Source organism: Pectinophora gossypiella, unplaced genomic scaffold, assembly GCF_024362695.1.
Source record: "Pectinophora gossypiella unplaced genomic scaffold, ilPecGoss1.1 Pgos_33, whole genome shotgun sequence".
In the NCBI taxonomy this organism is placed as follows: Eukaryota; Metazoa; Arthropoda; class Insecta; order Lepidoptera; family Gelechiidae; genus Pectinophora; species Pectinophora gossypiella.
Window position 1 is genome coordinate 936804 of NW_026063243.1, and position 27816 is coordinate 964619.

Below are 27816 nucleotides of genomic sequence, written 5' to 3' on the forward strand. Positions count from 1 at the left end.
TGAATGTTGGTACTGACGAAGCCTGTGGTGGATTTACGTTCTGTTTTTTTTTATTATTAATGAATAAATTTAATTAATCTTAAATAAGTATGGAAATACTTTTCGATCTTCAAAAGCTGCTCCGCATCAGGGAGACACCCTACAGCCTGGCGAAACTATCGCACCTGGAACTTTTTTGTTTTCGCGAAGCCTATTAAAGTCTTGGTCAAATTTTATAGCCAGTGAAAAAAAAAAAAAACAAAATGGCCGAAAAACAAGATGGCCGCCATACAAAATTTTCGTTTTTCCTGAAAATGTCTCGGGGGTAAAAATTGTGTATGGGGTTGTAATCGGAACGTATTGTTGAGTATGAGAAAACTTCTCGATCTTTAAAATCTGCTCCGCATCAGGGAGACACCCTATGGCCTGGCTAAACTATCAAATATAGAACATTTTTTTTCCACTAAACCTATTTAATTCTTGGTCAAATTCAATCACTGGTGATAAAAAATCAAAATGGCGGAAAAACAAGATGGCCGCCGTACAAAAAAATGTTTTTCCAGAAAATGCTTCGGGGGTAAAATCTGTGTATAGGAGTGTAATCAGAGTGTTTTGTCGAATACGGAAAATGTTCTCAATCTTCGAAAGCTGCTCCGCATCAGGGAGACACCCTACGGCCTGGCAAAACTATAAAACCTGGAGCAATTTTTCTTTCGCGAAACATATTTAAATCTTGGTCAAATCCAATCCCCGCTGAAAAAAAACCAAAATGGCGGAAAAACAAAATGGCCGCCATACAAAATTTTCGTTTTTCCCGAAAATGCCTCGGGGGTAAAAATTGTGTGTGAGGGATTTGATCGGATCGTCATGTTGAGTATTGAAATACTGCTCGATCTTCGAAAACTGCTCCGCATCAGGGAGACACCCTACGGCCTGGCGAAACTATCGCACCTGGAACTTTTTTGTTTTCACGAAGCCTATTAAAGTCTTGGTCAAATTTTATCGCCAGTGAAAAAAAAACAAAATGGCCGAAAAACAAGATGGCCGCCTTACAATTTTTTGTTTTTCCAGAAAATGTCTCAGAGGTAAAAATGATGTATTGGGGTGTGATCGGAACGTCATCTTGGAAAACTGCTCCGCATCAGGGGTCACCCTACGGCCACGCAAAACTATAGCACCTAGAACTTTTTTGATTTCACGAGATCTATTTTAGTCTTGGTCAAATTCTATCGCGGTAAAAAAATGGCGGGAAAACAAGACACGCGAGCAGCTTGCTGCGAGCGAACCACGCGACATCTAGTTATATTATATATAGCTACAAACCCACTGACTGACTGACTGACTCACACACTGACATAATTGTTCTCCCAGAAGGAGGGTCGGGGGGTGAAAATGATGTATGGGGGGTGTGATCGGGACCTCCCGGTGAGTATGGGAAAACTTCCAGATCTTGGAAAACTGCTCCGCATCAGGGAGACACCCTACCGTCTGGCAAAACTATCGCACCTGGAACGATTCTTTTTTCACAAAACCTATTTAATTCTTGGTCAAATTCTATTGTGGGTGAAAAAAAATCAAAATGGCGGAAAAACAAGATGGCCGCCATACAAAATTTTCGTTTTTCCAGAAAATGCCTCGGAGGAAAAAATTATGTATAGAAATGTGATTGAAACGTCATGTCGAGTATGAAAATACGTCTAGGTTTTCGATAGCTGCTCCGCATCAGGGAGACATCATACGGCCTGGCGAAACTATCGCCCCTGGAACTTTTTTGTTTTCACGTAACCTATTTTAATCTTGGTCAAATTTTATCGCCGGTGAAAAAAAAACAAAATGGCCGAAAAACAAGATGGCCGCCATATAAATTTTTGTTTTTCCAGAAAATGTCTCAGAGGTAAAATTGATGTATATGGGTGTGATCGGAACGTCATCTTGGAAAACTGCTCCGCATCAGGGAGACACCCTACGGCCTGGCGAAACTATCACATCTAGACCATTTTTGTTTTCACGAAACCTATTTAATTCTTGGTCAAATTTGATCCCTGGTGAAAAAAAAACAAAATGGCCGATAAACAAGATGGCCGCCATACAAATTTTTGTTTTTCCAGAAAATGTCTCAGAGGTAAAATTGATGATCAGAACGTCATCTTGGAAAACTGCTCCGCATCAGGGAGACACCCTACGGGCTGGCAAAACTATAGCACCTAGAACTTTTTTGATTTCACGAGACCTATTTTAGTCTTGATCAAATTCTATCGTGGTAAAAAATGGCGGGAAAAAGCTTCGAACTAATACAGGACACGCGAGCAGCTTGCTGCGAGCGAACCACGCGACATCTAGTTATTATATTATATATAGCTGCAAACCCACTGACTGACTGACTGACTCACTGACTCACTGACAGGGTTGTTCTCCCAGAAGGAGTGTCGGGGGGTGAAAATGATGTATGGGGGGTGTGATCGGGACCTTCCGGTGAGTATGGGAAAACTTCCAGATCCTGGAAAACTGCTCCGCATCAGGGAGACACCCTACGGCCTGGCAAAACTATCTTACCTGGAACGATTATTTTTTTACAGAACCTATTTAAATCTTGGTCAAATTCTATCGTGAGTGAAAAAAAATCAAAATGGCGGAAAAGCAAGATGGCCGCCATACAAAATTTTGTTTTTCCGGAAAATGTCTCAGGGGTAAAAATTGTGTATGGGAGTGTAATCGGAGTGTCTTGTTGAGTATGGAGACACTTCTCTATCTTCAAATCTGCTCCGCATCAGGGAGACACCCTACGGCCTGGCCAAACTATCGCACCTAGAACATCATTTTTTCCACCAAGCCTTTTAAAATCTTGGTCAAATTTAATTGCCGTTGAAAAAAAATCAAAATGGCGGAAATTCAAGATGGCCGCCATATAAATTTTTCGTTTTTCCTGAAAATGCCTCAAGGGTAAAAATGATGTATAGGGATGTAATCGGATCGTCATGTTGAGTATTTCAATACTGCTCGATCTTGAAAAACTGCTCCGCATCAGGGAGACACCCTACGGCCTGGCAAAACTATAAAACCTGGAGCAATATTTTTTTCACAAAACCTATTTAAATCTTGGTCAAATTTTATCGCCGGTAAAAAAAAAACAAAATGGTGGAAAATTAAGATGGCCGCCATACAAAATTTTCGTTTTTCTCGAAAATGCCTCGGGGGTGAATATGATGTATGAGGGATGTGATCAAAATGTCATGTTAAGTATGGAAATACTTCCCGACCTTCAAAAACTGCTCCGCATCAGGGAGACAACCTACGGCCTGGCAAAACTATCGCTCTCGGAACATTTTTTTTCAACTTTACCTACGTAAATCTTGATCAAATTTAATCGCCGGTGAAAAAAAACAAAATGGCGGAAAATCAAGATGGCCGCCATACAAATTTTTCGTTTTTCCTGAAAATGCCTCGGGGGTAAAAATGATGTATAGGGATGTGATCGGATCGTCATGTTGAGTATTTCAATACTGCTCGATCTTGAAAAATTGCTCCGCATAAGGGAGACACCCTACGGCCTGGCAAAACTATAAAACCTGGAACAATTTTTATTTCGCATAACATATTTAAATCTTGGTCAAATTCAATCGCTGGTGACAAAAATCAAATTGGCGGAAAAACAAGATGGCCGCCATACAAAATTTCCCTTATATAGAAAATGCCTCGGGGCTAAATATGATGTATGGGAGGTGTGATCGGAACGTCTGTAGAGTATGGAAATACTTCCCGGTCTTCGAAAACTGCTCCTCATCACGAAGACACACTACGCTCCGGCAAAACTATCGCATCTGAAACTATTCTTTTTTCACGGGACCTATTTAAATCTTGGTCTAATTCTATCGCCGGTGACATGTGTGCTGTCAACTTTTGCTGGGGTTTTTTAATTTCTGCCTAAAATTCTTGTGAACCTATTCCATAAATTTTAAGCCTGTCGTTTACCCGTCAGCTGATAATATAATGACAGGTACTTCAAATAAACTTAGTGTGTACTGGAATCATCACCAATAACACACATTACTCTTATTTTATGAAAAAGCTAATGGAGGACTTTCCAGGCTAGGTTCTCAAAAAAAATACAGATGGCGCTGTCCAGATTAAACATGATTAATACCTATTTTCTCATTGCTCGCGTAAATAAATATTATTCAAATGTAATGGCAAGGGTATATAGGCATATTTAAACGATCGCACATCTGCGCCATCTATTTTTTTTGGGGACGTAGCCTGGAAAATCCCTCATTGGTACATTTAGATCTTGTAATTATATTTGTCTTGCATTTAGACCAATAAAGACCACCAAATGATGTTTGATGTGAAAATCTGGTCCCAAGAGGTCATAAATTAAATGCCAGTAGGTAAATACAACTAACAATTTTGATACCACAAAAAACATTGATTGTGAGATCCTATCAGTTGAAATGGTGCTAAACGACGTGATTACTATTTTTATTTTTCAAAATAATTTTAAAAAGAAACAATTTTATTAAAAACAATGAAAGATATATTTTTAGAAATAATTTGTTTTATTATATAATTCATACTCATACAAAATATTCCTACATTTAATTAAATAGTTGAAATAAAACAGCAACTTAACCATGTACTCTTGGCCTATGTGGTCCAGTGGCTGACATTCCAGAGGTCCCAGGTTCAAGTCCCGGTGGGAACAAAACACAAAAATTTCTTTGTGATCCCTGGTTCAGTTAGGACATGGCTGGCTGATCAAACGACATTGGCGGCTCAGCAATAATCCTGGTTGATGAGGTTGGTCATCCACTTCACAACCCACATGATAGAAGAAGAACAAATACCTATTTATGATTTTTGAACAGACTTAATATGGTAACATAAGGTAAGTAGGTAGAGAATAAACTTAACAATAACATTAAAATATACACAGTTAGGTTTTTATCTATTTAATGATTTAATTATAATTATAAAGTGATATAAACTCATTGTTAGTACTCAATTATTATGAAAAAAGGTGAAAAAATTAAAAACCCTATAAAAAGTAAAAAATAACTTATCCCACATACCTATACTTGCAAGCAAACTGAGTGTGTAACATTCCTATCACACTTAACAAACATCATGATGACCTTGAAGACCTGAACCGATTTCTACTAAACATAGCTAAGAACACTCTCGACTAATATAACTTACAAACAAAAAAAAACCGTATTAAAATTGCATCATCCGTTTGGGAGCTACGATGCCACAGACAGACACATACACATTTACACACATACAGACACGTCAAACTTATAACACCCCGTTGTTTTTGCGTCGGGGGTTAATAAATAGAACTATATACATTGCAACAACACACCTAACACAGCTTTTATGTTCACTAGATATTAATGCTTTTGAGGTGAGCTCATCGTGCAAACAACACATACATGGGCAACCATCAGGCATCTGAAAGCAAACATGAATGTTTTTAATAGTATATTGCACAATATGCCCGATTGTATCAATATTATTTAATGTGTAGGAATGGAATTGAAACATTGCCAACAATAAATTAAAATTAGAACAATGTTTTAATAATTATTAAGGATTGCCTTATAACAATTATGATTGAAACACATATTTTTTTTATGTACAACATAAATTAAAATACTTAATACTTTAATACCTATCTCGGAGATTGTTTTTCTATATAATAGCACTCTTCACTTCTTTCCATAAGCCCGTGGCCTGTGATTTTATCTTCGTGAGTGCCTTTCCAAAGATATTCCACAACTTATACAGACATAATTGTTTCCAACTGTACGACTGGAACATTCTTCAGGAAACTTGTTATTGTTGCTTGCATCTCTTAGTATGATTATGAGTTAGTATGACAAAGTCGATCAGCATTAACACCTATAAATAAATAAGTATTATAATAACAGTGTCATATATAATAACAGTGCACATTTGTTTGTATGTTACTTACATTGCAATTTATCAACGAACATTATCCACAAACTTTTTATCATATCGGCTCTATCCAAAACACACAATGGCTCTGGAAGTTTTTACAGTAGAATGTCGACGCTCTCGCACTACTCGATGAACTTGTAAGCTACAAATTCTAACAAAGTAGGTAGCAGAAATTATCAAGAGAACTTCTCGGCAACGAGACCATAAGACCATGTTTAGTTTTTTTTGTTATTTTGTCCATAGGACAGGCAAAGGAAACATAACCCATACAGCCAAATACTATATTAGGTACATTAAATTCGTTAAAAATTGGTTAAAAACAATAAACGTATTTTCATATTTTCAAATCGGTAGGCAATGGAATCCACAGGTTACACACAAATGTATTGGTGCTAATTCCGGTATACACCATCTAATTTTATTTTAAGTTATATCTGTCATTTTCTTATCCGTCGAAAAGGAAAGGGACGGGTAATCGACAAGCATAAAATTTATGGAACACACATCAATTTTAAGCACAAATCAAAAACAACCCTATAAAAATTTTGCATTGACTAATAACCCGACAGAATTAAGTTGACAGCACACGTCAAACGGTTTGCATACCAGGAAGATACCTTTTTGATTCGCCCGCGTCATTCATTCATTTACTCATTCTTCCTTAAATTAAGAGCTGAAAATTATCCGTCCCTTTCCTTTTTGGCGGATAAGAAAATGACAGGTATAACTTAAAGTAAAATTAGGAGGTGTCTGCAGGAATCGGGGCCATTATGTCATAATTATAGCCTCATCTTTTTTTCTTTTTGGAAATTTTTGGCCTGGTTACATAGACCTTTAGGTTTGTGATACGAATTAACTCTTTACTCTAGCCATAGAGGCAGCCAATCAGCTCGCGACACCAAACACTTCAGGACCCCGATACCGACCCCGCCATCATGGTCGACGATTTCCCTCATTCAGCGCTTATCGCTATCGACCCACTAGGGTCGATTAATTCTTTCAAATATTTTTCCTCTCAGACGACGCCCTGAGCCGAGGTTCGCGCCCAACTGTGCACCCTCAGGCCTGTTGTCTTAAACGTTGTATCGGGTGAGAGCCTTCAGCGCTCCCCATTTGTCCGGCCAAGTAGTTAATGCCATCTGCGGCAAATCTACAATAAGTAACGTCAAAAAAAAAAGATACGAATTAACTCAAAAAAGTCCGCATAAATTTTCAAGTTATGAAGCGGCTTCTTGGGACGTGAAGTGAAAATAGATAGTACCACTTTGTTTCATAGAGATAGGAAATTCTATGTCTATGCTTTGTTTATTGAATGTTTATTTATATTTTATATTTATATATTTTTTCCGATATGATAACACTTAAATGAATATTTTTCGATTACTTCTTCATTTTGTATTAAATGTATTAAGCAACTTTCCCGCCAAAAACCCACGGAAAAATGAATGAAAATACTCAATCTTTGTTGCTTATTTAAAAAAGTAAAATGGTACTGAAGTGACAAAAAGCAATTAGATTTTATATTGCTTATTTATTAATTCTATTGACATGTATGCGACCAAGTGAAGTAAATAAGTACCTCAATATTTTTCGATATTGGCTGTTTGATTCTGCTTTGCCAAAATTTCTTTGTTAGCAGTGCTGCCAGATTAGGCGATTTTTCGCCATTTAGGCTACTTCGAAGGGTGTCGGGGGACTAAAAATTTTAAATGGCGACCGGTCGCCAATTAGGCTACTTTGGAAAAAAAATGGCTATGTTAGGCTATTTTCACCTACGCTGAAATAATCGCATCGCACACGAAGACATTTGACATATCAAAAATGTTTTTAGCGGGAAATTTACCTTACATCAATGTATTGTATGATTAGAGAAAGGCTTTTGTAATTATTATTTTCTGTAACTCTGGTTCATAAATATATTGTCAATGGATACCGTATCGGGTATTAATTCTTCTCTCTCTGTTATTCCTGTTTATTTTTCTCTAAGGCTTGACCTTTAGCATTGCAGGATTGGCTACTTGACAACTAAGTAGTCAAATGAGATACCTTTTCCGAACTTTCAAACCGAACGTTTTCTTTGGAGTTTCTTTGGAAATGGAAATACAAACTGTAACGTCATTAATAAAAGCGGTCAAACTTAGTAGGTACTCATGAATAAAAATCGATAATAAGTCAAAAATTAAATGAGATTGATCGTCTTAGACTGGCGTTTATTTGTAGATTAGAATTTACAATTTATCTTTAACCAAGTAAAGTACCCAATTTCTATTAAAAAAAAAGAAACATCAGGCTATATTTGATATCTGAATCAGATACGTGTAAAAATGATATTGCTTCTCTTTATTTTGATCAGAATAATAATGGATAGAAGATGTGGTGTGCCTGGGTGTAATAATAACAACAAGGGTCATTATTTATACATAAAAACAAAGATAAAAGAAACATTATGTCTGTTATTCATGAAATTAGAAGGTAACCGAAGGGAAATCTGTACAGCGCCATCCGTATTCATATTGGGGAAGGGGGTTGCGTGGAAAGTCCCTCATAATTACGTTGGAGTTTGACAACGCCATCTATATTTTTTTGGGAACGTGACCTGAAAGGTCCTTCATTGAAAAATAAATTGAAAATAATCACAGTTTTAGACCACCTTTATTTTCTTTAGGCGATTTTGGGCTACATCACAAAAAAAACTTAGGCGAATTTAGGCTACTTTACGACAAATTTTCGGCGATTTGGAAGGGCCTGGACATGGCAACACTGTTTGTTAGTCTCATGAAAAAAAAAGTAAATTCGTACCCAAACCGTTGGCGCGAAAAAGTGACAAGCGTTGCGTTTTTTCACTTGTATTTCAAGATTTCCAAAGGTAAGTCGATTTTGTTATTAATAATTTAACAATTATTTATAAATATTTAGGTATATGATAAGGTTAGTACCTTATCGTAAAAAAGTTAGCCATATAAACATAATTATTACAATTGTAATATCTTTAACTTTCTGTACCGATTTTCTCTTTTTCACATAATGAAAGTGAAAAAAATTAAAGGTAAGTAACCAACCTACCTATTTAAAAGCTATAATTCTTATTTTATTATCTATTAGATAAACACAAATAGTACAGAAGTGGTTTGTTTACAGATGAAGCGTTCAAGCGTCGAAATTCCATCGTGCTCTACAATGCGTCGCCGTCGCGTCGACGACGAGCCTGCTGCAACCTGCATCGGTGCCGGTAAGTATTTAGATTTTAACGAGCTCAATTCCAGTTTACCAAACGATCGAGTGATTTTATGATGATAAAATAGCCGCTTGACATCAGTCATGGAAAAAACTTTACTTAATAACAGGCATTAGGTACCTACCTACTTAAATCAATTGCATTGTCCCTACTTATGCTGTGTGACTAGAATAGGCGATAATTAATTACTATTAATATTTTTTTAGATTATGTAAGTATGTTGGTAGGTATATGAAATAAGTTAGTTAACCTATGATAAATTTAGATGAGATCATAACACTATAGATAATAATAATACGATTGAATCCTTTTTGAATTATAACAATCTGAGTGTGATTCTGGTTTGACAGCAACCCATGTTGTAGCATAACAGTAACATCACTCATTAAATGACCCGTAATAAGTAGGTCTGTAACAAATTACCTATAATACACACAAAAGTTAACCTATGACCATAGTATTATTACTTATTCTATGCTATACTAATACCACTTAATATTCTGTGTGAAAAGTTAAACCTTTCTCTAAAATCGTGAAAAAGCCAACTAAATAAGTAGGTATGTCTGTTTTATGTGTAGAAGAAGTAGCATATTTTATCAAAAATGTCAAGTTACTACAGATAGTTAAATAAAACTATAACCAATCTTATAATAATATTATAAGATATTAACTATCTAACTAAGAATTATAGAAATAAGTAACTAGGTAACAAAATTATTATAAAGTTACCTACTTAATTATATACTAATACAGCTATTTATAATAACAAAATTATATCAAACAAGTTATTAAGTAAGTATATAGATATAGAGATATCGAAGCTTTGAAGTATTTAGTTTATCTGAAAAAAAAAAAGTTTGAATGCTATAATAACATTTGTCTACAATAAACTTATTTAAATTACTATCAAAGGGTGTATGTAGGTTTGTTTATATTTTGAATATGGTTAGGAATATGGTTATATATCTTGATGACCATGTGGTGGGGACTGAAGGAAACTAATCTAATTCAACCGACTTCAAAAAAAAGATTATCAATTTGACCCATATGTTGTAATGTGTGTTAATCCATATATATGCCTGTATGTTTGTCTATGCATTTCGTAGAAACTACAAATCAAATTGCAATGTTTGTTTATTAAGTATCGTCCAACATAGGAAAGAATGCAAGTTTCATCAAAATTAGGCTTAGTAATTTCCAACTTATTGTTGAAAAACAGTTAAAAATTAGGAACCTTGTGTTTCGACTATACTAATAGAGGCTTAGAGCATAAGTAAGTATGGATACCTACTAATGGTTTGAGAGTAAATTAAAGAAAATTGGAAAACGGTCAAGGGTGTGTCGGACACTACATACATTAAACAAATTATAAAACATTTTATAATATTTCAGTGTTTTGGTAATGATGGTCACTGGGGTATTATTAGGGACACTCGAGTTTATACAAATAAAAAGTAATTTCAAAATTTAGATTCTAATGTATTCAACTAAATATTATTTCTTACTTTTTATTTGACAGATTTTGAAGTCCGTTTTATTTTTGAAATTACTTTTTGTGACAGCTATAAAGTAATAAGCAAAATAAAGTAACAACTTTATAATTATTTTGTTTATTACTTTACAGCTATCTAAAGATATGGAAAACGCCGAATACAATGAGTGTCTAAAAAATACCATACCTCCACAACCCTGATACAGTAAAAATATAATGTAGGTAGGTATATATACTATGTTATACGATATTTTATGTGTATATGTACCTAAAGTTCCGTCCACAGAAAAGGTTAGTAAAGGAAAAATCTGTGTATGTAAGTATGTATACGTATCATACGTAGATACACGTCTAACGCATAAGTACGAGCGAGACAGACCATTCTAACGTAGTATTATTCTTTATTTGATGCCTATAGCTTAAGTGAAGTTCAACTCGATCGTCTTATATCTAGATACTTGAATTTCGCCATCAGAATTTTCTTTTACTAACCTTTTCTGCGGACGGAACCTTCGGTGCGCGAGTCCAAATCGCACTTGCCTGGTTTTTTTTAAATTTTTGACAAATATACATACCTACTTCACGTGTATTAGTCTGAAATAATCTCACACTATGATGCAACAAGATCAAAAGAAGAACAAAAACTGGTATTACGTTTTCCTGTTATTTTATATTAAATTTTCGAAATATTCCGTCTATAGAGTGCTGCATTGCGTACATACATAATATCTCGCCTATTTTCCATTGGGGTAGGCAGAGAACAGACTGTATAATCCTTTATTTAAGTAAAGTGCAGTGTAATAAATCGACATGTCTTCTAAATATTTTATAACGAGGGTTTGCGTTGCGTTACATCAATTGAGTTGAATGTTTGTATACCCGTACGTCACCCTCTCGATGTCATTGGTCTTAGTCATTTTATTAGGTAGGTACCTGAATTAAATATTTATGTTATAATGATGTAATTAATTGCTTAATATTTTATTAAAACTGTCAAAAGGTTACTAATGAGAACGTTGAGGAGTATATGTGGGATAACTTTGAATCATAACATAGTGTGTTAAGGGACTGTTGTAAAAGAAAATGTAGTGAAGAGAATTGCCAAAAGGACCCTTAGATAGGTTGGACAAGGCCAAGATTTATTATACGGATGTAAGTGGTAAAATCCGAAGTGGATGGCCTAGGTGGTACATACCTCGATTAATTTCAGGATGTTTAAAGAAAAGCCACGGTCAAGAGTACTGGGAACCGGCGAGCATGCATAAATGAGTGTACTTTGATAAGAGTGGTAGAAGCGAAAGTGATGTGTCAGGATCGTGGTAAGTGGAATTGCGTGGCCGATCCCAACGGAAAATAGGCGTAATCTTAAGTATGTGTTTTTTCGAGAAAGTTGCTTAGCCATTTTCTATATTGTAAAGTCGGCGCCTCGTATTTTTTTCACTTCAGCCACAGCTACGATGGCAATGTTGTCGACTTAATTCATCGACCTTTGATGTTCAACCACAATGTGTGCTCTACATGACCGTAGCGACTGAAATGATTATCGGCGGCGTCTTTGTGCGGCACGAGCTGGCGGCACTGTGTGAAAGTGCTTAAACGAATGCCATTTTAACTACTTATTAAAAAAAATACCTACCTAGGTTTATTGATCCGATTGAAATTTTATATGTATGCGTAGTTTTTTTTTATATTAGGTAGGTAACTTAATTCTCATATAATAATTATTGCATTCCCTATAATAATATAGGTGAATAATTGTTTCATTAAAAAATAGATTGTTGGAGAATGATAATATTAATAATTGATATTTTAATTTAAGTACTTATGTAGGGTAAACTGCCTAATTATTAGAACCTTAAATGATTGGTACGGTCTAATCATTTTTCGGCACCGAATATATCAAAATGCAAGGAATATATCAAAATGTTCTTATTTTTTTTTCTTAATAGTCAGTAGGTGTGTCAATAATAGGGTGTATTACCTTATCTATTAAATAAATTAATATCTAAAATTTACTGAATCCTTAGGTCTAACACACCAAGGCTCCGATATGTATGAAGGTAATAATTCGCAATGTACGGTTATCTCAGCATGCGCTTCAATTTATTCTGTGTTCCATAATCGCGCATCTTTCACTACTGCCGAAATTGATAAAATTTTAAAAATGGGGGATACACTTTACATGCAGTTAAAATATCTACTTCAGAGGGGTGTCAGTTATTTTATGCCAGATGAATTACCCAATGAGCTTCGCGTCGGGGATAACGTCGCACGTATAGTTAGTATGGAGGACAACTGGATCATTTCTAATACGTATCCTACAACTCCCGCGAATAAAGACATAGGTTTATTAACGTTAAAGAATATACTGGACAATAGAGTGTTTTTTAATACTAATGACTATACTGTCGATTCGCAATTCGCGTATAATGTGAACAATTCAAATCACAACGACAGTACCGATAGCATATTGTTTACGGGTCAGGGTTATACTTTTAGTTTTTGGCGGTTTAATGGTGAATATTATTTCTTTAACAGCCATGCAGTTAACAGCAACAACATTAATATAGGAACGGGTAAGCCAGAGGATGGTCCTTACGTAGCACGTTTTTTTAAATGTAATTCAACCGAAGCGCTAGCCAAACTTTTGCTCGCGAATGAAGTTTACGACGGATCCGAATACTCATTAACTCGATTAAGAGTATTAAATGACGACCTTATATGGCAAAACGAAACGCAGGTTAGTTCCGAAACGTCACAATCCATTTTAGTAGATTTAATATCATCACCATTACTGAATGAGAATCAAACTTTAGATTCGATTTTGATGAACTATCAATCAACCCTGGCCCCGCTTAAAACCTCTGTGCAAAATTTTGATATTAGTAAATTGGAAGTTGATTCATATCCGGTAGATGTATATGACACTACAAGTGATATAAAACTGACAATTTTAAAACCAGTTGTCCTATTAGAAAGAATCAGTAATCAAGACGAAAGCCAATGCGTTAAAAATAAAGGTGGCCGACCCAAAAAACAGAAACGCGGACCGAAACCAAGTAAAGAAAACGCGCATCGCGAAGCTGTCAGGAAATACACAACGAAAAACCCCGCTGTTAATCGCAAGGCAGTTCAACAGTATAGCGAACGCAATCCAGATATTCACCGCGAGGCCGTTCAACGGTACAACGAACGTAATCCAGACATTAACCGCGAGGCCGTTCAACGTTATAACGAGAACAACCCAGACGTTCATCGCGCGGCCGTTCAACGTTATAACGAGAACAACCCAGACGTTCATCGCGCGGCCGTTCAACGTTATAACGAGAACAACCCAGACGTTCATCGCGCGGCTGTTCAACGTTATAACGAGAACAACCCAGACATTCATCGCGCGGCCGTTCAACGTTATTACGAGCTCCACCCCGAAATTAACAAAAAAGCAGCACAAAGATATACAGAAAATAGTCGTAACATAGAAACACCGCTGAGATATTCAAAAAATTTAATAGGTGAAAAACAGGGGCATGAACTCGGTACTATTCGATTATATAATTTAAAAAATACGTCGCTTCTGTCTGAGCTAACATATAGATGTCCAAGATGTAATGCTCCATTGTTCGAAGAAGAGAAATCTCGTCGGCAATGGTGTTGTCATTCAGGAGAATATAACGTTCAGAATTTTCTCCCATTAAACGAAGAATTTTATACAAATCCTGCTTTTATAAATAGACCACGCGCTTACAATAATATTTTTGCATTTTCGGCATTAGGTGTTTCCCACGGTTACCATCATCCAGAAGGTATATCTTTTCTAAAAATTCAAGGACGTATTTACCACCGTATCTTTGATTTGTCTTACAATGAAAGTCCTAATAATATTAATTTTTACATAAATGACAGTAGCGAGAGAGAGAGTTTAGCTGGCGAATTAAATTTAGATAAGACGGTAGTTCGAATGATTACAGGGTTCATGCACACAGTTAATCCATACATAAAATGTTTTAAAAGGTTAAGTTTAGAGGTATCATCAGAAGCTTTCTTGAAGTTTGAAAAAACTACTCGTGCGACTCACGGTAACATCCTCGGAGATCAACCTATTGGTCAAGAAATTGCCGCAATTATTAGTACAGACCGCGAAGAATTTACTCGACGCTGTATTGTAGTTAAAAAGATAGCAGACGGTAGGCCTCGAACAATAGATATAATGGATTCCTTATATGAGACTTTCCAGTATCCTCTCTTATATCCTCATGGAAATACGGGTTGGCATCCTGATATGAGAGGTAATAACGGCAATAAGCTTAATCAGGTTAAATATGTCCGTTGTTTACTTTTATCAGAATCGCGATTTAGCATATTTGGTCGTTTATCTGAAGAGTGGTTAGTCGATATGTTTTGTAGAGTTTTAGAAGAACGCTTGCGGTTTTTGAAAAATAGCCAAACAAAACAACAAAACAGGCTAAGAGTAGCTCCACTCCAAGAATTAATTAATGACGAGTTTATTTTAGAGAAGGTGGAGTAGAACCTGGTAAAATTTATTTACCTAGCTCATTCACAGGGGGTCCACGATACATGAAAAAGAAATACCTGGATGCTATAGCAATGGTAAACAGGTTAGGTCCACCATCATATTTTTTAACTTTAACTTGTAACCCCAACTGGCCTGAAATAAAAAATTCAACATTATCAGGTCGATCAAAAGACCCCCTTACATGTGCTCGAGTTTTCAACTTAAAACTCGGAGAGTTATTAAAAGATTTAAAATCGGGTAAATGGTTCGGAAAAATTGTTTATATAATGCATGTTATAGAGTTCCAAAAAAGAGGACTACCACACGCGCATATTGCTTTTAGAGTGGAAGGTGGTGGACCAGTAGAAAGTCTGGATATTGATAAGTTTGTTCGAGCTACCATACCCGATCCAGCACAAACTTTATTATACAAAGTTGTCATGGATCACATGATACACGGTCCATGCGGCCCTCCTTACCGAACTAATTTGCCGTGTTGGAATAGTGAGAAAAAAAACTGTTTAAAATATTTTCCAAAAAAAGAAACACCAGTCACCTTCAGTGACGATAGAGGTTTTATACATTTACGTCGCAATAGTAAAAATCAGGCGATTATTAAATATCGCGGCAGAGACGTAATAGTTAATGATTTGTGGGTCGTTCCTTATAATCCTGCTCTTCTCCTAAAATATGATGCTCACATAAATTTAGAAGTGTCCACACAGCGTGCTATAATTAAGTATTTATTTAAATATATGACAAAAGGACCTGATGAAGCCCGTATTGCCGTTGTTGATGAAGAACATCGTGAGGATGAAATCGAACAATATGTCACTAAGCGATATATTAGTTCTAGCGAAGCAGCGTGGCGTGTTCTCGAATTTGATATTGTAGCTAGGAACCCTACGGTAAAAATGTTAACAGTACATTTGCCCGATCAAAATTCGGTATTTTTTAAGCCTGGCCACGCGAACGAGGCAGTTAATAATGCAGGTTCAGATCTTTTAGACTATTTCAGTAGGCCTTTAACTGAGGAGTTTGATCGGGTATCCTACTTAGACTTTTTTGAAAATTATAACATTCATGCGAAAGATCCATGTTTAAAGACAGTTCAGGCGGTGCAAATGCAAAACGGCAAATTTATAACGCGGAGAATGCGGGGTGAGCTCGTCGCGCGTCTATTTTGGGTCGCGCCGAACAGAGGTGAACAGTTCTTTTTAAGACTTCTTTTAAGTGTTTACCCTTGTCGTAGTTTCGCGGATTTACTTCAAATTGGAGGTCCAAATTGCACAACTTTTCAAGAAGCTGCCAAATTCGTAGGACTTGCGGACGACTCAGTCGAATATGAACGGGCTATGGAAGAAGCTTCCACTTTTTTAACCGGACCACGACTTCGTAGCTTTTTTGTAACGTTGGCTGTTACTGGTGCCTCAGTGGCGTCACTGTGGAACACGTATAAACGTCAATTGGCCGAAGATTTCCTTTACAGGGTGCCAGATGACGAAGAAAACGCGTTTAACATGTGCCTCATTCAAATAGATAGAATGCTACGTAGACACGGAACTTCTTTAGTAGAACAAGGTTTGCCAGAAGTAATTTACAGGTCAACGGAATTGGATAGGGAACGCACTGAATATGATTTAGATAGTTTGAAATCATACGTAGAAGAGTGGTTGCCACAGTTATCCCCCGATCAACGTGCCGTATTCGATTACGTGGAAAAGCTTTGCGTAGATAGTGTTTACCGAGAATCCAACAACTGTGCGATTTTTATCGATGGCCCCGCCGGCACCGGAAAAACGCTTTTATTGAAGGTCATAACTGCATATATCCGCGGTAACCTTAAAGGTATAGTTTTAACCTGTGCATCGTCTGCAATTGCTGCTCAGAATTACACAAACGGAATGACGGCTCATTCCTTGTTTAGATTTCCTTTACATCTATTAGATGATAGCGGATACTGGAACATCTCAAATGGTACTCAAAGAGCTGAATTGATTTACAATTCTAATCTCATTGTGTATGATGAAGCGCCGATGGCTCATAAATACCTTATAAATTTATTAAATAGATCATTGCAGGATTTGATGAGGTCAGACAAAATTTTTGGTTCTAAAATAATTATTTTTGCAGGAGATTTTCGTCAAATTCCTCCTGTAGTCCCAGAAGCACGAACGAATTTTGATATTTTAAACGCGTCACTAAAAACTTCTCCTATTTGGAAACAATTGAAAAAATTTAGTTTGGTAACTTCACAGAGATGTAAGGATGACGCACAGTATGCAGAATTTCTTTTAAAACTGGGTTCAAATTTATTACCTACTCTAAGGTTAGAAACAAATAATAATGATTTGCAATTAGTTCAACTTGAATCTATTGATTATGTTACTGAATTAGAAGATTTAATTGATTTTGTATTCCCAGAAGTTACTCTTACTGAGCCAGGCGTATGCTCCTTCAGAGCAATTCTATGCACTCGTAACGATGCAGTTAGAGAAATTAATGCCGTTATTTTAGATAAACTACCAGGTGAAGTATTACATTTTTATGCCATAGACAAAATTTTAAGCGACAACGCTGATCAAGTATATTTTAGTCCCGAATTTTTACATACACTTCGACCACAAGGTGTTCCAGATTTCGACTTACAGTTAAAATTAGAATGTGTTTGTGTAATCACGCGTAATCTTAGTTTCGCGGACGGCTTAGTAAATGGCACCAAAGTAATAGTTGTTGAGACATCTCCATATATTATTAAAGTTCGGAAACAAGGTGAACTAGGAGATTATTTGATCCCTCGAATTCTTTTTAAAGCGCCTATAGAACATAACAGCCCTTACGAGATGTGTCGCCGTCAATTCCCATTGCAGGTGTGTTATGCAATGACAATTCACAAGAGCCAGGGTCAAACGATTAGTCGCGTTGGGGTCGATCTTAGATCTGACATGTTTAGTCACGGTCAACTGTATGTAGCTTTAGGTCGCGTTCGCGAAAGACGTGACATAAAAGTACTACTACCCAGGCACCGAATCGAAAATGACCAACCTTTCTCGAATAACGTTATCATATCAGAACTTTTAAGTTTAACATAACTTTATTTAGGGTGGCACTTCTTGAAAAGACTGAACAGTTCATCTCTGTTATTAAGCTTATTGGGTTTTTTTAGATCGGTTAAATCATGTGCTGAAATTATCGTATATTGCGAATTATTTATTATTATTTATATTCATTCTATCTTGTTTTTTCTTCTTTTCGTATAATTTAACGATAGAACTGACTTTAACAAGCTTGCACTCGATTTGATGATGGTTACATTGAATTTCAAAGCTAGGTTTACTATTTTATTAGTCACAATCACTGAATTAAAATGTGTGTTAATCAATTGGCAATGTGTACATGCCCTTCCCAGCCGTTAACGCTGTGGAGGCTCATCTTTAGGGGACGAGAGAACGGGCGTGAAGGGAACTGGCAGGATGAACACTTGGCTGCGGGTGCGACCGGTGCATGGGAGTGAAGTGGAGCTGGCTGGAAGATGGAGGCAGGTATCACTCGATTGCTTTAGCTGAGTTCCACTCAGATCAAGTAAGCTGTCATATGGATGAATGTCGCAGGTTGGAATGATCCGGAGTAGAACTGTCGGTGTCGTTCCCATCGTCGTAGGCATTTTCGGTGGATTTTGTAGGTCGATCAACAATGGTTGCGTGAGTTTTAGCTGTCAAGCTGCTATGCCGTACTAGCCGATTCTTGCGATCTGGGATACAAGGGATGGACGTATCCTGTGGAATGATCGTGTCAGTGAAGGTTTGAATGTCGCTTAGGACTGGAAAGGAGGGAGTACGGAAACTGTAATCAGTATTCAGGATCTCGCTGTACATGGACAATGTTTAGTTTAGGTGTATTAAAGTGGTAATTGTTCGAAGTTATTTGAAAAGAATTCTGTTTCAGTGTTTAAGCGCTAAAACTGTTTGTTTTTTGTAAGCAAACGTATGATTTATTGATGTTCATTTTTTACTTTATAACGCTAACGCTTTACAAATAATATTGTTACCAAATTTAAGTGCGTATATAAACAATACATTAATACTAAAATATTTCGATGAAGACACCAATGTTGTTTATTGATACATTTTTCTCTTAAGTGCTACTTTCTCAACTTAAAGCAATAAGTTATGCAGTAATTATACTTCTACGAGTATATTTAAACAAATCATCATTAAAAAGCATTTTACTCAATACCTAACTTACATTAAGTAAAATTTATCTTTGTCATTTTAGTCACTTATTTTTTTATCATTCACTAAGCAGTAAGCAAAATATATTTACTAAAATAATAAAAAAAATACGATATTCATGGTAAGTTGGATTAGCTATTTTATAACACAAACGACTTGATATTTTCATGCATTAATTCAGGAAAATAAATGTATAATGAATAATAAGTTTTTATAACCGATTAAATTTGTATAATGTGTAGTGTATACATTTTAATGTCTTTAACATTTGCAAATTATATTGATTTGTAAAATAAATATAAGTTCCATTAAAATTGTACTAAAGAATTTTTTATACTAGCGTATATTAGTAACTTAAGTTACAATTAAGTAAACAAACAAAAAAATATACGCCTTAAATAATAAATATAAGGAAGAAAGCCTGTTTACCCGGATGCCTGTTTACTCATCATCAAGGAAACTTTAAGAAATAACATTACTACAAATGACTGCTCGAAGAAAGATTCAAAAACTTAAACAAATGCTAAGCTGGAAATCGATTAATGAGTACACATAAACGCTACATAATACAACTCGCGTGTCCTGTAATGGAACGGACAGAATAAAGAATATGTGTTATGGTACGTCGAATCAGTACAGTATAATATTATACATTAGCATTCAATGGTGTATGAATCGTCATCGTCATTGTGTCAGCAAAGACGCGTCATCAATTGCACAGATTTGTGTGTACAAATATATAAATGAAAAGTGTTATTTAGAACATTATTTATTGTGTTGTGGAATAAAATAGGTCAATAATTACCTGTATCCGGCAGTGACGAACAATTTTTTCATTCATAAACATGGGTAAATACGACGACTGTCAGATGGGCTAAACATGAAAAAAGTCCTTAAACCAAATCCCATTGTTTCGCTATTGTGTTTGAAAACCTAAGCCGCAGGAGGATATTAAGTACGACCATGCTTTACCTTTAATGGTGTATGTAAAAATAATTAAGCCTAAAATCAACAATGAATGTTCTATACCATTCTAAGCAAATTCAAAAACAAATTTGATCATGTCAATTTCTGGCCTCCCACAAGCGGGTCTCACCAGTATTGACAGAAGAATGATCACTCATCGATACAAAAACATACATAAAGTAATTAATACATGTATACAGGCTAAATAAAGTGAAATTGCTAGAAAATACCTACTACTTGGAAAAACAATAATTGGAGAAGAAAGCACTACCTAACAACGTGAAACTTTGATATTCAAATTTTCAAATCAAATATGGCTAAAACAAAAAAAATTACTTAAAAATTGAAAGGTAAAAGAAAACACCTTTAGTTAAAAAAATAGAAATCGAGTCATATTTTATATATTCTGGTAAAATTGTTTAGTTTTAAATGTTACCAAATACACCAAATGTTATTAGAAATGAAAGTAACTGCATATAGTTTAATTCATATGTGTTCAGTCAACACATATGAATTAAACTACCTACGTTTTATTTTTTAAGTCTACATTCGTTATTTATTTACTTATAATGACGCAAATAACAAACAACTATGCTTGTTATTAATTTGCATACACCTACAGTAAATCCAACTTACCATGAATATAACAATGATAATATAATATAAATAGTAAGTGCAGAATAAAAACTTAGGGATTACATGGTTTTATGTTTTCCAGTGGATCTGGTTAGAGCTATGTCACGCTAAATTGTGTTCTTTGCATTTCTTCTTACAATACTTTTCAATAGAACACTGTTTCGCATGAGACGGTTCCTCAAAAAACATAATATCGTGTATGAGCTAAACTAAAACTTAGGTTTTATATGGTTTTATGTTTTCCAGTGGATCTGGTTAGAGCTATGTCACGCTAAATGGTGTTCTTTGCATTTCTTCTTACAATACTTTTCAATAGAACACTGTTTCGCATGAAACGGTTCCTCAAAAAACATAATATCGTGTATGAGCTAAACTAAAACTTAGGGTTTTACATGGTTTTATGTTTTCCAGTGGATCTGGTTAGAGCTATGTCACGCTAAATGGTGTTCTTTGCATTTCTTCTTACAATACTTTTCAATAGAACACTGTTTCGCATGAGACGGTTCCTCAAAAAACATAATATCGTGTATGAGCTAAACTAAAACTTAGGGTTTTACATGGTTTTATGTTTTCCAGTGGATCTGGTTAGAGCTATGTCACGCTAAATGGTGTTCTTTGCATTTCTTCTTACAATACTTTTCAATAGAACACTGTTTCGCATGAGACGGTTCCTCAAAAAACATAATATCGTGTATGAGCTAAACAAAAACTTAGGTTTTATATGGTTTTATGTTTTCCAGTGGATCTGGTTAGAGCTATGTCACGCTAAATGGTGTTCTTTGCATTTCTTCTTACAATACTTTTCAATGGAACATTGTTTCGCATGAGACGGTTCCTCAAAAAACATAATATCGTGTATGAGCTAAACAAATACTTAGGTTTTATATGGTTTTATGTTTTCCAGTGGATCTGGTTAGAGCTATGTCACGCTAAATGGTGTTCTTTGCATTTCTTCTTACAATACTTTTCAATAGAACATTGTTTCGCATGAGACGGTTCCTCAAAAAATATAATATCGTGTATGAGCTAAACAAATACTTAGGTTTTATATGGTTTTATGTTTTCCAGTGGATCTGGTTAGAGCTATGTCACGCTAAATGGTGTTCTTTGCATTTCTTCTTACAATACTTTTCAATAGAACATTGTTTCGCATGAGACGGTTCCTCAAAAAACATAATATCGTGTATGAGCTAAACAAAAACTTAGGTTTTATATGGTTTTATGTTTTCCAGTGGATCTGGTTAGAGCTATGTCACGCTAAATGGTGTTCTTTGCATTTCTTCTTACAATACTTTTCAATAGAACACTGTTTCGCATGAAACGGTTCCTCAAAAAACATAATATCGTGTATGAGCTAAACTAAAACTTAGGGTTTTACATGGTTTTATGTTTTCCAGTGGATCTGGTTAGAGCTATGTCACGCTAAATGGTGTTCTTTGCATTTCTTCTTACAATACTTTTCAATAGAACACTGTTTCGCATGAGACGGTTCCTCAAAAAACATAATATCGTGTATGAGCTAAACTAAAACTTAGGGTTTTACATGGTTTTATGTTTTCCAGTGGATCTGGTTAGAGCTATGTCACGCTAAATGGTGTTCTTTGCATTTCTTCTTACAATACTTTTCAATGGAACATTGTTTCGCATGAGACGGTTCCTCAAAAAACATAATATCGTGTATGAGCTAAACAAATACTTAGGTTTTATATGGTTTTATGTTTTCCAGTGGATCTGGTTAGAGCTATGTCACGCTAAATGGTGTTCTTTGCATTTCTTCTTACAATACTTTTCAATAGAACATTGTTTCGCATGAGACGGTTCCTCAAAAAACATAATATCGTGTATGAGCTAAACAAATACTTAGGTTTTATATGGTTTTATGTTTTCCAGTGGATCTGGTTAGAGCTATGTCACGCTAAATGGTGTTCTTTGCATTTCTTCTTACAATACTTTTCAATAGAACATTGTTTCGCATGAGACGGTTCCTCAAAAAACATAATATCGTGTATGAGCTAAACAAAAACTTAGGTTTTATATGGTTTTATGTTTTCCAGTGGATCTGGTTAGAGCTATGTCACGCTAAATGGTGTTCTTTGCATTTCTTCTTACAATACTTTTCAATAGAACACTGTTTCGCATGAGACGGTTCCTCAAAAAACATAATATCGTGTATGAGCTAAACTAAAACATAGGGTTTTACATGGTTTTATGTTTTCCAGTGGATCTGGTTAGAGCTATGTCACGCTAAATGGTGTTCTTTGCATTTCTTCTTACAATACTTTTCAATAGAACATTGTTTCGCATGAGACGGTTCCTCAAAAAACATAATATCGTGTATGAGCTAAACAAAAACTTAGGTTTTATATGGTTTTATGTTTTCCAGTGGATCTGGTTAGAGCTATGTCACGCTAAATGGTGTTCTTTGCATTTCTTCTTACAATACTTTTCAATAGAACACTGTTTCGCATGAGACGGTTCCTCAAAAAACATAATATCGTGTATGAGCTAAACTAAAACTTAGGTTTTATATGGTGTTATGTTTTCCAGTGGATCTGGTTAGAGCTATGTCACGCTAAATGGTGTTCTTTGCATTTCTTCTTACAATACTTTTCAATAGAACACTGTTTCGCATGAAACGGTTCCTCAAAAAACATAATATCGTGTATGAGCTAAACTAAAACTTAGGGTTTTACATGGTTTTATGTTTTCCAGTGGATCTGGTTAGAGCTATGTCACGCTAAATGGTGTTCTTTGCATTTCTTCTTACAATACTTTTCAATAGAACACTGTTTCGCATGAGACGGTTCCTCAAAAAACATAATATCGTGTATGAGCTAAACTAAAACTTAGGGTTTTACATGGTTTTATGTTTTCCAGTGGATCTGGTTAGAGCTATGTCACGCTAAATGGTGTTCTTTGCATTTCTTCTTACAATACTTTTCAATAGAACACTGTTTCGCATGAGACGGTTCCTCAAAAAACATAATATTGTGTATGAGCTAAACTAAAACTTAGGTTTTATATTGTTTTATGTTTTCCAGTGGATGTGGTTAGAGCCATGTCACGCTAAATAGCATTCTTGTCATTTCTTCTTTCCATCCTTTATATTATATTAAATAATATTTCATATGGTATTATTTCGTTCTTTAATTTAATGTGTTTTTAATGCTTCTGAATGTGATTTTGTTTTAAATACTTAACTTATTAGCATTCATCAGTATCCAAGAATTCATCATACCACTGCTAATCAATAAATACCGAAAAAACACCTGCCTGTTCATTTATTACTTGTTTCATTAAACAGGAATTTGCATATCGATCGTTTTCAATTAACTTCGAACAGTTACAACTACACGTAAACTGAGCATGTAGTCTATCTACAGCAAGATCGTGACCGCTGACTGCAGCTCTCCTTCTCCCTCCATTTCACTCCCAATCGACATTTTCACCTTTGCTGATATGATTACTCCACAGGATACCTCCATCCCCTGCATACCTGGTCGCTAGATTCGGCTGGCACGTCATATCGGTTTGACAGCCAACTCACGTAACTATTGTTGATCGATCCACAGTCCACTGAAGTGCCTACGATGAAGGGAACAACATGGACAGTTCTACTCCGAATTACTCCAACCCATGCGATGTTCATCCATGCGACAACCCACCTGATCTGAGTGGAACTTAACTGAAGCAAGAGAGTGATGCCTAATTCCATCTGCCAACTAGCTCCACTTCTCTCTCGTGCACCAGTCGCACCCACACCGACGTGTTCATCTTGCCAGTTTTCCTCACACCCGTCCACTTGTCTCTTGAAGATTGGCGTCCACAACACCAACGGTTGGTTAGGTCATGCAAGCATTGTTACAATTGATAAAAACACATATTTTCATTTAGTGAATGTGATAACCTGTACTAATAATTTGGTCAACTTAGCGATGATAACTCAATGTAAGTATTAACAAACTCGGTACGTGTTTGTTATTGTCAATAATATCTTTAAATTATACAACTCGCTTATGTTTGACAATTACTGAGTAATTGCTTTGCTTATTGCATGCTAATTGCTGAAAATTGCTTTTTATTTTAAATTCCTTAGTTAAAAATTGCTTTTTCTTTCACATTTCTCTGCTTATTGAATGACTATTGCTAACTCATTAGATAGAACCTACTTCTCATATAAGTAGGTGGATGCGGCCTCGATTAGCGGGGGAACCACATGAAAAAAAGCGAGCTACTGGGTGTACCTCCTGGGTAGTTTGGAAATCACCTAATATATATATGTATATATTTATAAATAAAAGTGAATATAATTATATAAATTAACATTATTATTTTTTTTAACAGGAAATGCACAATGCTAAAAACTGCGTAGGAGATTTTAATACAATAGTACTACCAAGCCTGATGTTGGCCGCTATTTCAATGAATGCAGCAGTGTGACAGCTAGCAATCAAAAGTAACAAGATATCGAGGTACGTTAAATGACGATCACGACCACTTTGGCAAAAACGTATCGCTATAGACTAAGGAAAATAAATTATATATTTTATTTACAGGAAATGCAGAAGGCAAAAAACTGTGTAGGAGTTCATGATGGCAATAGAATAAAATCGACCAAGCCTGAAGTCAGCAGCCCCTTCAATGAATGCAGCAGTGTGACAGCCAGCAATCAAAAGTTACAACATATCGAGGTACGTTTCAGGACGACCACGACTATTTTGGCAAAAACGTATCGCTATAGACTAAGGAAATATATATATATATATATATATTTTATTTACAGGAAATGCAGATGGCAATAAACTGTGTAGGAGTTCATGATTGCAATAGAATAAAATCGACCAAGCCTGAAGTCAGCAGCCCCTTCAATGAATGCAGCAGTGTGACAGCCAACAATCAAAAGTTACAAGAAGATATCGAGGTACGTTTCATGACGACCACGACTATTTTAGCAAAAACGTATCGCTATCGACTAAGGAAAATAAATTATATATTTTATTTACAGGAAATGCAGAAGGCAAAAAACTGCGTAGGAGATCATTAATACAAAAGTATTATATAAACCAAACCTGATGTTGCCAGCTCCTTCAATGAATGTAGCAGTGTGACAGCCAGCAATCAAAAGTAACAAGATATCGAGCTACGTTTCATGACGACCACGACTATTTTAGCAAAAACGTATCGCTATCGACTAAGGAAAATAAATTATATATTTTATTTACAGGAAATGCAGAAGGCAAAAAACTGCATAGGAGATCATTAATACAATAGTATTATATAAACCAAGCCTGATGTTGGCCGCTCATTCAAAGAATGCAGCAGTGTGACAGCCAGCAATCAAAAGTAACAAGATGTCGAGGTACGTTACATGACGATCACGACCACTTTGGCATAAACGTATCGCTATAGACTAAGGAAAAAAAATGTAATATATATTTTATTCACAGGAAATGCAGAGTGTAATAAACTGTGTAGGAGATTATGATTGCAATGGAATAAAATCGACCAAGCCTGAAGTCCTTCAATGCACGCAGCAGTGTGACAGCCAGCAATCAAAAGTTACAAGATATCGAGGTACGTTACATGACGACCACGACTATTTTGGCAAAGACGTATCGCTATCGACCAAGGAAAAGAAATTATTATATAATATTTAATATATATTTTATTTATAGGAAATGCAGAAGGCAAAGAACTGCGTAGGAGATTATTAATACAATAGTATTATATCAACCAAGCCTGATGTCGGTAGCTTCTTCAATGAATGCAGCAGTGTGACAGCCAGCAATCAATAGTGACAAGAATTTAGGTACGTTACATGACGACCACGACCACTTTGGCAAAAACGTATCGCTATCGACTAAGAAAAGGATATTATATCTATACGTTATTATAAATAAATTAATATTATTTTATTTTTAACAGGAAATACAGAAGGCAAAGAAGCAGATGTCATCAAAGAAGATCTTTGTTCCTGCAATGTTTCCGCAGACGATACATCCAACAGAGCGAAGTGGAAGGAAAAGACTCGGAAAAAAGACCCCACCACCATATGGGAACAATGCAAGGGAGAGAGAGAGAATATAATTTTATATTTTTATTTTTTGATAACATAAAATAAACCAACAATATCCTACACATTTTTTTTATTTCTTTTTGTGTCTGTCTTAATAGTTATTACAAATCTGTGATGCGAAACAAACTATACGAAAACGTCAATCCACGTACAACGCCCGCGAAGCTGCTTTAGCAGCGAGCGCACTTAGCACCATCTAGTTATATTATATAAAGCTACAAACCCATGTACTGACTGACTGACTGACTGACTCACTGACAGGGTTGTTCTCCCAGAAGGAGCGTCGGGGGGTAAAAATGATGTATGGGGGGTGTGATCAAGATCTTCCGGTGAGTATGGGAAAACTTCCAGATCTTGGAAAACTGCTCCGCATCAGGGAGAGACCCTACGGCCTGGCGCAACTATCGCACCTGGAACGATTCTTTTTTCACGAAACCTATTTAAATCTTGGTCAAATTCTATTGTGGGTGAAAAAAAATCTAAATGGCGGAAAAACAAGATGGCCGCCATACAAAATATTGTTTTCCCAGAAAATGTCTCGTGGGTAAAAACTGTGTATGGGGGTGTAATCGGAAGGTCACGTGAAGTACGAAAATGCTTCTTCATCTTCAAAAACTGCTCCGCATCAGGGAGACACCCTACGGCCTGGTGAAACTATCGCACGTGGTACTTTTTAGTTTTCACCATACCTATTTAAATCTTGGTCAAATTTAACTGCCGGTGAAAAAA

At 35.7% G+C, this 27816-nt stretch overlaps 1 protein-coding gene and 1 long non-coding RNA gene across 7 annotated transcripts; one reads left to right on the forward strand and one right to left on the reverse strand.

Moving 5' to 3' along the window:
- Window positions 1–4513: 4513 nt before the first annotated feature.
- On the reverse strand, window positions 4514–6163 carry LOC126380988 (uncharacterized). Its single transcript, XR_007568614.1, has 3 exons — window positions 5951–6163; window positions 5648–5877; window positions 4514–5427 (listed from the first exon to the last, which is right to left on the reverse strand). It is a non-coding gene; the product is annotated as an uncharacterized LOC126380988 (long non-coding RNA).
- Window positions 6164–6183: 20 nt separating this feature from the next.
- Window positions 6184–27264, forward strand: LOC126380984 (uncharacterized). 6 transcript variants are annotated; one of them, XR_007568609.1, is made up of 10 exons: window positions 6211–6225; window positions 12692–12724; window positions 25356–25483; window positions 25568–25702; window positions 25795–25932; window positions 26017–26135; window positions 26236–26370; window positions 26459–26585; window positions 26687–26820; window positions 26937–27264. XR_007568609.1 is itself a non-coding variant. In XM_050030560.1 (3 exons), exons 1-3 carry the CDS (start codon window positions 25571–25573, stop codon window positions 26053–26055), a joined length of 309 nt encoding a protein of 102 aa, XP_049886517.1. In that variant the 5' UTR covers window positions 25568–25570; the 3' UTR covers window positions 26056–26170. The 6 variants fall into 6 exon arrangements, 1 of the variants encoding a protein (XP_049886517.1); XR_007568610.1 differs by lacking the exon at window positions 12692–12724 and having other exon boundaries at window positions 6184–6225; window positions 26937–27260; XR_007568608.1 differs by lacking the exons at window positions 6211–6225; window positions 12692–12724 and having other exon boundaries at window positions 25310–25483; window positions 26937–27251.
- The last annotated feature ends 552 nt before the right edge of the window (window positions 27265–27816 follow it).

Coding starts and splice junctions, on each gene's coding strand:
- LOC126380984 (XM_050030560.1), top strand. CDS start 25,571: ATGCAGAAGGCAAAAAACTGTGTAGGAGTTCATGATGGCAATAGAATA. Junction 25,703..25,794: donor AAAAGTTACAACATATCGAG/GTACGTTTCAGG, acceptor TTTTATTTACAG/GAAATGCAGATGGCAATAAA. Junction 25,933..26,016: donor AGTTACAAGAAGATATCGAG/GTACGTTTCATG, acceptor TTTTATTTACAG/GAAATGCAGAAGGCAAAAAA.